This window comes from Panthera leo, chromosome B2 (genome assembly GCF_018350215.1).
Source record: "Panthera leo isolate Ple1 chromosome B2, P.leo_Ple1_pat1.1, whole genome shotgun sequence".
Lineage (NCBI taxonomy): Eukaryota > Metazoa > Chordata > Mammalia > Carnivora > Felidae > Panthera > Panthera leo.
Window position 1 is genome coordinate 34,370,097 of NC_056683.1, and position 13,355 is coordinate 34,383,451.

Below are 13,355 nucleotides of genomic sequence, written 5' to 3' on the forward strand. Positions count from 1 at the left end.
GCTGTGTGACCTTGGGCAATTCTCTTAACCTCTCTATACCTTTGTTCCCTTAAAATAGGGTCATAGTAATACCTACCTTCATACAAGGAGTCATAAGGATCAGATGAGATGATTAATGTAAAGTGTTTTGAACAGTGACTAGCACGTAGCCTTAAATGTTAAACATTATTATCTGGTGCAGATTTCTTTTTTAAATTTAAACTTTTTATTTTAGATAAGTGTAGTTTGATATGCAGTTGTAAGAAACAGTACAGAGAGATCTGGTGTACTCTTTACTCAGTTTGCCCTAATAGTAGCATCTTGCCGAACTACAGTTGATCCTGAGTACCACAGAGGTTAGGGGCACCAACCCTCCCCTCAAAACACACAGTTGAAAATCCATGTATAACTTTGATTCCCCAAAAGCTTAACTCCTTTTTAAATTTTTTTATTAAATTGTTTAAAAATATTTATTTATTTTTGAAGGAGAGACAGAGCATGAGCAGGGGAGGAGCCGAGAGAGAGGGAGACACAAAATTAGAAGCAGGCTCCAGGCTCTGAGCTGTCAGCACAGAGCCCGATGTGGGGCTTGAACTCATGAGCCATGAGATCATGACCTGAGCTGAAGTTGGACACTCAACCGACTGAGCCACCCAGGTGTCCCTTAACTCCTTTTTATTTTATTTATTTATTTATTTTTTTAAATTTTTTTTTTCAACATTTTTTTTTATTTATTTTTGGGACAGAGAGAGACAGAGCATGAACGGGGGAGGGGCAGAGAGAGAGGGAGACACAGAATCGGAAACAGGCTCCAGGCTCCGAGCCATCAGCCCAGAGCCTGACGCGGGGCTCGAACTCACGGACCGCGAGATCGTGACCTGGCTGAAGTCGGACGCTTAACCGACTGCGCCACCCAGGCGCCCCCTTTAACTCCTTTTTAAAAAAGATTTAACTGTAAGTAATCTCTACACCCAACATGGAGCTTGAACTCACAATCCCAAGATCAAGAATCATATGTCCCACTTACTGAGCCAGCCGGGCGCCCCCCAAAAACATAACTCCTATTAGCCTACTGTTGACTGGAAACCTTACCAATAACATAAATAACTGATAAACACATACTTGGTATGTTATGTGTATTACATACTATATTATTACAATAAAGTAGGCTAGAGAAAAGGAAATGTTAAGAAAATCATAAGGAAGAGAAAATACATTTATAGTACTGCACTATATTTATCTTTTAAAAACTGCATATAAGCAGACCTGTGTGGTTCAAACTCATGGTGTTCAAAGGTCAATGGTAATTGTTTTAAATATTCCTGTCATATACATTTTGAATCACATCAGTGTTGTAATTTCGCCTCAACCATCAAACATAATTTAGAAAGCACAGGAGGGGGAGCCTGGGTGGCGCAGTCGGTTAAGCGTCCGACTTCAGCCAGGTCACGATCTCGCGGTCCGTGAGTTCGAGCCCCGCATCAGGCTCTGGGCTGATGGCTCGGAGCCTGGAGCCTGTTTCCGATTCTGTGTCTCCCTCTCTCTCTGCCCCTTCCCCGTTCATGCTCTGTCTCTCTCTGTCCCAAAAATAAATAAAAAACGTTGAAAAAAAAAAATTTAGAAAGCACAGGAGGACAAGGAAAATCTATCATATTCATCCATATTTTTACTCTTTCCATTGTTCTTTCTTCCTTCCAGTGTTCCAAGATTCTTTCTTTTATCATTTCCTTTCTGTTTAGAGAACTTTCTTTAGCCTTTCTCTTAGGGTAGGTCTGCTGGTAGCAAATTCTCTTAGTTTTTCTTCATGTGAGAACGCCTTGATTTCCCTTTTATTCTTGAAGGATATTTTCACTGGGTAAAGGATTTTGGATTGACAGTTCTTTTCTTCAGCAAATGGAAAATATTGTGCAACTTCCTTCTGGACTCTATGGATAAGAAATCTGCTGTCATATGAGTTGTCCACCCCCCCACCCCATAGGTAAAGTGTTTCTCTCACTGATTTCAAGATTGTTTTCATTGTCTTTAGTTTTCAGAATAGTGACTATGATTCGTCTTAGTGTGTATTTCTATGGATTTAGTTTTTGAAAATTTCTCAGCTTTTTGAATCTGTAGGATTATGTCTTTTGCTGAATTTCAGGAGTTTTCAGCTGTTATTTCTTCAAGTAATTCAGCCCCATCTTTTTTCTCCTCTCTTTCTGGGACTCTTGTGATACCAATATTAGGTATATTAGGTATATCATTATCACCCTACTTGCCTCTGAGGTTTTGTTCATTTCTTTTTCCTGTCTACTTTCTCTCAGTTGTTCAGGTTGGATGATTTCTATTGCTCTTTCTTTGAATTCATTCATTCTTTCCTCTGTCTCCTCTATCCTCCTATTGAGTCCATTCTTTCCATTTTGAATTTTGGTTATTGTATTTCTCAGCTCTAAAACTTCCATTTGCTTCTTCACACTTTGTTTATTTGCTGAGAGTTTCTATTTTCTCACTTGTTTCAGGAATGTTCATTATTCCTCACTGAGGCATGTTTAGGATGGCTGCTTTAAAATCTTTGCCAGAGGATTCTAACATCTCTGTCATCATAGTATTGGCATCTTTTCACTGTCTTTTTTCATTCAAGTTGAGATTTTCCTGGTTCTTGATATGATAAGTAATTTTCAGTTCAGTTGTAGACATTTTGGGCACTGTGCTAGAAGATGCTAGATCTTATTTAAATATTCTGTTTTAGCTAGCTTATTTTGACAAAGTGCTGGCAGGGGAAGGGGCAGGTGCCATCTTGTTACTGCCTATAGATGTAGAAGCCCAGGTTCTCCCCTCAGTTTCCACTGACTGCTGAGGCAGTGGGGACTCCTCATTATTGTCGGGCAGGGGTGGGAGTTCTGGCTCCCCACTAGCCCTCTGCTCATATTATCCTGGCTGGAAGAGACAAGAATGTCTTTACTTCTTCCCACTTGGCCTCCATGGACACTGCAGCAGAGAGGGTTGTCCCCTTTATGAGGCCATCTCTGACACCACCCCAGCAAAGGGTGGAAAGAGTGTCTCATTACTGCCCAATGGGAGTGCAAGTGTTGACTCCCTATTTGGCCTTCTCTGACAACCCCCCAGTTGGGAGTGGGTGGGCACCTCATTACAGGTGGGTAAGAGTGATATGGTCTGGGCTCTTCAGTTGGCCTTTGCTGGTATGAGGGGGCTGATACCACAGTTTTGTTTTGTTTTTCCTTGGTGTTTGTCTGGAGTATAGTAGTTATTATGTAAAATAACTTTTCAGTCTTGCTAGCCTCTTCTTGGTGCTGTGGCTATAAAGAACAGACATCTGTTAGGGCTTCTTTTTTTTCTTCCTATTTTTCTTTGTCTTCACCTATTAGCATTTTGGGTTTCTGGCTTCTTCAGCACCAAGTCTGAAATATACGAGGCAAAAAGAAAACCCAGGGAATTCATCACTGTGTTGTTCCTTGGGTCCGGTGGTTCTGAGTCAGTTTGCCCTCTTCTCTCCACTTTTCAGAGTGTTCTTATGTTTGCTTTATGTATAACGTTCCAAGGTTTTTAGTTGTACTTAGCAGGAGGAATAGGGAAAAGTATATCGATTTCATCTTCCTGGAAATGGAACGTCTCCTCCTTTATTAAAATTTTTTTTAATGTTTATTTATTTTTGAGACAGAGAGAGAGAGAGAGAGACAGACGCGAGCAGGGGAGGGGCGGAGAAAGAGGGAGATACAGAATCTGAAGCAGGCTCCAGGCTCTGAGCTGTCAGCACAGAGCCCGACACGGGGCTTGAACTCACGGACTGCGAGATCATGACCTGAGCCGAAGTCAGATGCTCAACCAATTGAGCCACCCAGGTGCCCCAATTTAAAAAAATTTTTTAAAAATGTTTATTTATTTTTGAGGTACTGACTCAAAAACAAATGAGTTTTAATGTTTATTTTTGAGGGTGCTGACTGCCCATTATTTTGTCTTCTCTTACAAGACTGAATTTTTTAACCACAGGAATTATATTTACTTTTTTATTTTTGATCTCTGTCAAAGTACCAAATTCATTATTTCTGTGCCCAGTAATTATAACATATCGATGCTTACTATGTGACAGGCTCTGAGCTGAGTGCTTTACATGCATTTTCTCATTTAATCCTAAGAGTCCTGCAAATGTTATTATTTCCATTTTATACACGAGGAAACCAAGGCTCATAAAGGTAAGGTGATTTAGGTAAGTTATATAGCTGGTATCAGGGTCGGAGTCAGCTCACTCTGGGAGCCTGATGTAGGTTCCCAATAAATCCTTACCTAATAAAAGATGGTCTCAGGAGAGATCAGCAAAAATTAGCTAGAGAGAGGATTGATTGGTTGAGAAGAAAGAGAAATAAAGCTAGCATATGTGACTTTAGGTCAATGGATGAAGCTTTAGATGGTAAATTCTCACAGAGAATCAAAGACATGCCAAAAATAAGTTTTGATATCTTAATAAGTCATGGATATTATTGTCCTTTAACTGTGCTTCTGTCATTGAAGAAAAGAACTCCAGGTCTGACTCTAATGCTTACTTAACCCAAGATATAGTATGTGAGCCTACAAGTGCTATTCTTGTTGAAAAAATACAAAGAATTTAAAAAACTTTTTTTAATGTTTATTTTTGAGAGAGAGAGAGAGACAGACAGAGCACGAACAGGGGAGGAGCAGAGAGACGGGGAGACACAGAATCCGAAGCAGGCTCCAGGCTCCGAGCTGTCAGCACAGAGCCTGATGCAGGGCTCAAACCCACAAGCCGCAAGATCATGACCTGAGCTGAAGTCAGACGCTCAACCGACTGAGCCGCCCAAGCACCCCAAAAGAATTTTTTTTAAACGTGAAATCGTGAATAGAACTCTAGACCATAGTCCCTGGAACCCTTCTTTAGTTTTATGGAAGGGACTGATGAGACTGTTCAGTATCTCATCCTGAATCAGTGGTGGGTGGAGGAGGAAGAAGTTTCGTCACTGAGGAGAGTGTATCTACACATCCCATAGGCTTCCCCCAAATAAATCACTAAAGTTCCACATACATCACAATGGATGACAGGACCAACAAAAGGAAGAGGTCTGTTTGTAGCTCCTTTGTTTATTTCAGGGGTTCAGAGACTCAGGTCCTACCTGAATAATCCCAGTCAGAAAAGTTGTGGATGCCACCACACTCAAGGATCTGTTATAGTCCTCAAAGAAGGAGGGCTTAGAAAAGTCATCCTTGATGAAAGCCCCCAGAATCAGGTGGCCATTGTTGAACGGGTACAATCTCAGGACATTGATCATCAGAGCACTCACAAGGAAGTAGGAACCTATGAAAGAAGGTGTTTGGGCAGAAAAGAGAAGTTTAAAACAAAAATTTTTAGTGTTTATTTTTTAAGAGAGAGACTGTGAGCAGGGAAGGGGCAGAGAGAGAAGGAGACACAGAATCCAAAACAGGCTCCAGGTTCTGAGCTGTCAGCACAGAGCCCAACATGGGGCTTGAACTCATGGACTGTGAGATCATGACTTGAACCTGAGTCGAACCCTCAACCGACTAAGCCACCCAGGCGCCCCACTGAAGTTTTAAATGCAGGTAAACTGACATATTGGACAGAAGGAAGGTATGGTGTGATGTTGTTTTGCCTCTGACCTCAAGAACTTTTCTCTTTTGAAAGTGGCCACTGAGAAGTAAGAAAGAGCAGAGGAAAGAACTCTGGTTCCACATGCTGTGACCAACTCCTAGCATTTAGATCTTGGTGTCCACATATTACCCTCTCTGCAACGGGGGCATATGGAGTGGGATCAAGGGGAAATTGCATATGAGGCTCAGCCACTTTACCTGGTCTTAGAGACAGTAAAAAGTGAGATGGTGGTGAGAGGATCAGAAAACAAAGCTAATCAATAAGAAGAAGAAGAAGAAAATAACACCTAACACTTATGAAGGATTTACTAGGTGCAAGATGACACTGAGCTTAGCCTGTTTCAAACATAATTTCATTTAGTCCTCACATCGACATATGGGAACAAAGGCAAATCTTACCTTTAAACTACCTAACAGAAATAAAACTCTAAGTGCCTTATTGTCTGTACTTGGAAATGATTGCAGTGTGCCCCAGGAGCCTGGAAATATGGCAGTAAAAGTGTCCTCTCAGTGTCCAAATGTAAAATCAACACATAATGGGTTTTAGTAAAGACGTGGGATATTGTCCTTAAAAAAGGCAGGGTAGCACTCTGCATCTAGGACAATGGGATGGTAACCAGCCTCAATATATAAACACATCTGGAGAAAAAGTGTGTCAGTCAAAATGGTCAAGGTTGCCTGGGTGGTCAGTCGTTCAGTGGGGAAGCGCAGGAAAAGGCACTTCACTAGGCAGCTATTGGCAATGCCCTTCCAACATTATTGGGCGTTTTGTATTTGATTGCTATGCCGGTTTACCTAGGCGAAGAAAATGTGCTGCTTCTATGACCTTCAACCAGTGTGGTGCCTGTAACAATCATTTCTAAATATAAATTAGGAGTCGGACTTTTGACTCAGGGAAGGGACGTGCTTATCCTTGGATTTGAATGCTTTGATTACTGTGGCAGCATTTTCTTACTGTAAATTATAAGCTAACACAACTATTAGAAAGTAGGCCCATGGACTTTGGTTATTAAAGGTCCAGATGAAAGATGGATGCACTCTAGGAATACTGGCAAAATTGCCTCTGAATCTTCCAGGTTGACGGCAGTCAGATTTCAAACGTGTGGTAATTTCACCAAGGGAAGTACCTCCTGCCACTTAATTCCTTTGGGAAACAGCTCGCTGGCCGATTTGTCTGGAGGTGGCATTAATAATGACACACTGGAAGTGTTCAGTCTCTAAAATCTGAACACTGAAATGGATAGAATGTCCATCTTCTGCCTCCATTTTTTTGTACCTGAAACATAGTTTTAATTTGGGTTCTTGGCAATAAGGAAACGATTAAGACAGAGACTCTATCCACCTCCTGTGGTTCCAGTGCTGAACTCACCAATGGACATTTGATGACACGATCCAAAAATGACATAAATTACTGAAGAACAGAAAGCTGCGTAACAGACGTTGAGAGGAGGAATCAGCTGCCTTGCCAGCAAACTAAACGTCAGGGCTGAAAAACAAGATAATTTAAGTAAGCAAAGGTAGGCTGGCTTTTAAAAGCCACCCTGAATAAAAACTGTAAAGAATATTTAAAATAAAAACAATCCAGTATGTAGCTGACAGAGTGTGGGAACAATATCTCTGGATATAAGGCTCTTAATTAGCAGCTTTATCATCTCCTTTGATTCCTAGCTTCTACTTCTACTACATGCTTTTTACACCTCAATTCTAAATCAGAGGCTTAAACACCCTTCACTGCAAGGTCTTCATGCTAATCATGGAAAACAGACATCATAACAATGAGACCTCTAATTCCAACAGCTCAGAAGCAGCCCCATTCCACCCCTAGTCTAGTTAGCAGAAGACCCTGGGAATCCTCTAGGACTGGAAATAAAGCTGGAGAGCGAGGCAAGGATCCCACTTAACTGACATGATTCCAATTTGGTATGTGTTGTCTCTCTTCCATATGCCAATCACTCCAGTCTCTTCTTTCAGCTCCTTCTTCTATGCTTACTTTCTTTTCTTTCCTTTTTTTAAAGTTTATTTATTTTTCAGAGTGGGGGATGGGTAGAGAGAGAGAGGGACAGAGGAATCGAAGTGGGCTTTGCACTGACAGCAGAGAGCCTGACATGGAGCTTGAACCCACGAACCTCAAGATCATGACCTGAGCCGAAGTTGGACACTTAACCGACTGAGCCACCCAGGTGCCCCTACTTTTTAAGAAGCACCATGAGAATTCGGAAGTTTTGAAGCAAATGGATTAACATGCATGGTGGCATCCTTTGATGTCTCAAGCCCACAGCTCCTGCCCTGAGGGTCTATCTTCAACTTACATCATACTGTGTGCTCATCTGAATTCAGTTATGAGTTTAGTGAGCTGATTTAGTGTCTTAGACAAAACAAGGCTCTGTGTGTGTGTGTGTGTGTGTGTGTGTGTATAGAAGGTCAAACACATACAAAAATAGAGTATAATGAACTCCCATGTACCCATCACCTGCTTCAACAGTGGTCATCTCATGGCCAGTCTTGTCTCCTCTATTCCCTCACTCCTCTCCCACTCCATATTAGTTTGAAGCAAATCCAAGACATCAAATTATGTCATCTGCAGATATTTCAGTATATATCTTTAAAAGAAAACCCTCTTTTTTTTTTTTTTAAAGTAATCTTTATGCCCAACAAGGAGATCAAACTCATGACCCTGAGATCAAGAGTCTCATGCTCTTACTGACTGAGCCAGCCAGGTGCCCCAAAAGCAAACCCTCTTTTAATTTAACTACAATACCATCATTATACCTAAGCAATTAATAATAGTCAGTGTTCAAATTTCCCTGCTTATCTCATAAATAGTTGTTGCAGTAGACAGCCCTTAAGATGATTTGCTCATTGCTATCCATGCCTTTGTGTGACCCCCACCCCCTCAGTGTGAGATGGACCTAGTAACTTACATCTAATAAACAGACTACAACAAAAATGGTAGGGTGTCACTTTTGAGAGTAGGTTGCAAGAAGACTGTGGCCTCTGTCTTGGTTGCTCTCTGACTCTGTCTCTTTCATCCAGGTCACCAGTTGCCAGACTTGGCTTCAAAGGGGTGTGACCAATGCAATTACACGGGCTCAGAAGGCTCCACACTTGGCTTAATACTCTATGACTATTTTGAAATTCTGAATAATTTTTGAACTAGGGGTTCCGCATGTCGTTGGCCCCTGCCAGCTGTCATGTTGTGAGGATACTCAAGCACTGATGGAGAGGCCCCCATGGTGAGAAGCACATGAGGGAGCCTGAAGGCTGATCCTCCAGCCTCAGTAGAGCCTTGAGATGACTGACAGCTTGACTACAACCACGTGAAAAACCATAAGCCAAAGATATGGTGGGTTTGGGGGTGATCTTTAAAAAAAAGCATTTGCTGGGGCACCTGGGTGGCTCAGCCAGTTAAGCGTCCAACTCCTGATCTCTACTCAGGTCATGATCTCATGGTTCTTGAGATCGAGCCCCATGTCAGGCTCTGTGCTGACAGCATGGAGCCTGCTTGGAATTCTCTCTCTCTCCCTCTCACTCTCTCTGCTCCTGTCCCACTCCTCTCTCTCTCTGACTCTTTCTCTCAAAATAAATAAACATTTAAAAAAAGCCAAACTGTTTTCCAAATGGCTTTATAATTTACACTCCCACCAGCATTGTGTGACAGTTCCCATCAACTGCATCTGGGTTAGCATATGATAGTGTCAGATTTTAAATTTCAGTGTGTATGAGTTAGCATGTAACTCATTTAAATTTCACTTTTCACTGCATGGATTGTCAATAATATTGATCAATCTCATTGCGTTGTTTCCTTACAGATATGTGGGAGTATATATATTACAGATTTGAATCCTTTGTTGGGTGTATGTGTAACAATATCTCTCTGATTCTGTGGTTCGCTTTTCAATCTTTATGTATCTTTGAATGAACAAGACTTTTACTTAATTTATTAATCTTTTCCTTTTAGGTGAGTGCTTCTTATATCTTGTTTAAGAAATTATTTTCTGCTTCAAGATCATGAAGACATCCACCTCCTAAATAATTCTAAAAAATCTTTATTATTTTACCTTTCACATTTAGGTCTTTAATGTACCAGGAGGAGGTTTTTGTATATGGCATGGAGTAGAGATCTAAAAATTGTTTTTTCATATAAGTATCAGGTTGTTTCATATCATTCATCAAAAAGTTTATTTCTAGGGACACGTGGGTGGCTCGGTCAGTTAGGTGCCTGACTCTTGGTTTCAGATCAGGTCATGATTTCATGGTTCATGAGTTCTAGCCCCTCCATTGGCCTCTGCACTGATGTTATTGAGCCTGCTTGAAATTCTCTACATAAATAAATAAATAAATAAATAAATAAATAAATAAATACATAAATAAATACATAAATAAATACATAAATAAATAAATAAAAATAAATAAATAAATAAATAATTTTTAAAGCATTTTTCTATAGCGACACATCTGATATAAGCTAATATATATGCGTGTCTCTTTTCCGTTCCATTGGTCTAATAGTCTATTTCTGCAATACCACAGCCTTACTATCTTGTAGTAATTAGTTTAGTAATAATTTTGGTGTTAGTAATGGCCTATTTTTATTGTGAAATGTAATGCACATATATAAAGTGCATTAAAACAGATTTTGAGCTGAATAAATACTCATAAAACAAACACCTTTGTTATCACCACCCCAGTATTTGATTACAATTCCATCTATCCCCACAAAAGTATTCATTATTTTGATTTTTGTGACAATACTTTCTTTGCTTTTCTTTATAGTTTTACCACTAGTGTACAGATGGAGTTATTACACTGAATACAATTTTTATTTCTGCTCTTTTGCTCCGTATTATATATATGACAGACTTCCATGTTGGGGTGAGTTGCTTGAGACTGCCCATGTTTCTTCTGTGTATTCCAATATATGCATATATGAGTGTTTGTTTATTCTGTCCACTTTTAATGAACATTATCTTAAATATTATAACTTTATATTAAGTCTTGATAATTGGAGGAGCAAGTCCTCCCATGTTGCTTTTCTCCAAAGAATTTGACCATTCTTGGCTTTTGAATTTACATATACATCTTAGAATCTTCTTAAAATGTTCCATTAAAAAATGGATTTACATTAAAATTATAATGAATCTATAAAACTTATTTTGAGAGAGCTGAGATCTTTAAATATTGAGTTTTCTTTTTTTTTATGTTTTATTTTATATTTGAGAAACAGAGACAGACAGACAGAGCGTGAGCAGGGGAGGGGCAGAGAGACTGAGACAGACTCTGAAGCAGGCTCCAGGCTCCAAGCTGTCAGCACAGAGCCGGATGCAGGGCTCAAACTCATGAGCAGTGAGATCATGACCTGAGCCAAAGTCAGACACTTAACCAACTGACCCACCCAGGCACCCCTAAATATTCAATCTTCTAACCCATGAACATGTTATATTTCAATTAATTTCCATTAACTTAATTAATTAATATTACTCAGTAAAGTTGTATAATTTCTCTAAATGGGTATTACACATCTTTTCTTAGTTTCATTATAATTTACTTCATATTTATTATGCTTTGGTAAATGGCATCTTTTTAAAAATTTCACTTCTTGTTTCCTGCAGGTATATAGAAATATAATTGATTTTTATATGCTGATCTTGTATCCAGCAACCTTGACAAAATCTCATTAATTCTATTAATTTATTTGTAGATTGTTTTCTTCATTAAAAATTATCGTCTATGAATAATGAAGTTTTATTTCTTCCTTTACAATCCTTACACCTTATATTTCTTTTTCCTACTTTAATACACTATGAATTCCAGTATAATGTTGAATAGCTCCTATTTACTCTTGATAAGCAACATATAGCATAAAGAGAAAGCCTTTTGAAATGTAGGGTTTCAAATAATTTACCAATACAAGGAAGTTAGAGAATTACTTGGTAAGTGCCTGAGAACTAAGTGATCTAGTCTCAGGTAAGCTTAGGCTGTGGAGAAATAAAGGGAAACCAAGTTTCCAAACTTTCCAACACTTTAACATTTTTTTAAATTTTGAGCTAGTTTTAGACTTACAGAAAGTTACAAAAATAATAGAGAGTTTCCATATATCCCTTACCTAGCATCTCTTGATGTTAACATTTTTTATAGTCTTGGTATAATTATCAGAATCAGGGAATTAACATTACAAATTAACTAAAGACTTAATTTGAATCTCATCACCGTTTTCTCACTAATTTCCTTTTTCTGTTCCACGACTCTATCCAGAGTCCCACATTGTATTTGGTTATTATTTCTCCTTACCCTGCAATCTGTAATAGTTCCTCAGTCTTTGTCTTTCTGGACTTTGACGCTTTGAAAGAGTATTAATAGATCAGTTATTTTGTCAAATGCCTCTCATTTTGGGGTAGTCTTTAGGTTTCCTCATGAGTGTACTAAGGTTACACATTTTTGGCGAGAATGCTACAGACCTCATCTGTTGTGTCCTTCTTAGTGCATCATATCACAGGATTCATGATCTCTAAATGCCTTACTGTTGGTGATATAGCATTGGTTGTTTCAAGTTGTTTCTCCCAGATTCTCTAATGTAGAGTAGTGGAGTAATTAACAAATATCTTTAGGAAGATACTTTGAAACTATGCAAATCTCTACATAATTTGCAAGCTTTCACCCACTAATTTTAACATCAGTTAGTGGATTTTATCATGACAATTATTACTGTGGTGTTTCCCTAATGGTGATTTTGTATTTTCTTTTACATTTATAAATTGGAATTCTACTATGAGGAAGATCTAGCAGTTTTTATCTATCTATCTATTTATTTATTTAATTTTTTAAAAGATTTTATTTTTTTAAGTGTATTTATTTATTTTGAGAGAGAGCACAAGCAAGGGAGGAGCAGAGAGAGGGGGAGAGAGAAAATCCCAAGCAAGATCTGCACTGTCAGTGCAGAGCCCGACATGGGGCTCGAACCCACAAACTGTGAGATCATAACCTGAGCTGAACTCAAGAGTCAGACACTTAACCAAGTGGGCCACCTAGGTGCCCCCTAAAAGATTTTATTTTTAAGTAATCTCTACACCTAACACGGGGCTCAAACTCACAACCCCAAGATCAAGAGTCACATGCTCTACCAACTGAGCCAGCCGGGCACCCCTAGCACTTTTTAAATAAGTTCTTCACCGTGAAGTACTTTTGTTTCATTTGAGAAAATCATTAAATGTCAGGTACTACCTATTCAAATGTAAGTAAAACTTTTGAATTATTTACACTACAAATTATTCCATTATTCACACTACTTAAAATAATACACAATCTCTCAGCCAGTTAGCAAGAGTTGCTCAGATTCATGCATTTATATAGTCATGTGATCATTATTATTCCACAAAGATCTTGAGTACCCACTATGTGTTAGATACTGTGCTGGGTACTAGGTATACTTACATGTCCTAATGCCATTCTTCTTTTGGTATGAAATTACACTGATGATTTGGTAATTTAGCAATGAGACATCCACAACTTTGACCATAAATAAAGGACCTTTCATAAGTGGCAGTGGGTAGAAGGCTCACAGTTAAAGAATCAGTGCCAAGAGTTCAGGTCTCTCATTGCAGCCCCACAGGAATGCTCTAGAGACTTTCTGATATTTTCCTGGAAGTGAAGGTACTCACATGAATGGATCATTTTGGTTTACAGCCGCCACATAGAAATTTGAAAAGGTACTCCTTTATTCCAGGAATGCAAGGCTAATTCAATATTTAAATATCAATGTAATCTAC

General features: G+C 39.0%; 1 protein-coding gene across 3 annotated transcripts in view; it reads right to left on the reverse strand.

Moving 5' to 3' along the window:
- SLC26A8 (solute carrier family 26 member 8) overlaps nt 1-13,355 on the reverse strand; it is an 84,870-nt gene that overhangs the window by 47,093 nt on the left and 24,422 nt on the right. For all 3 annotated transcript variants that reach the window (XM_042938557.1, XM_042938559.1, XM_042938558.1), the window contains exons 4-5: nt 6,962-7,078; nt 5,100-5,281 (exon numbers count right to left, since the gene is read on the reverse strand). In XM_042938557.1, coding sequence (XP_042794491.1) covers nt 5,100-5,281; nt 6,962-7,078 — 299 coding nt within the window. The remainder of the gene's footprint in view (nt 1-5,099; nt 5,282-6,961; nt 7,079-13,355) is intronic.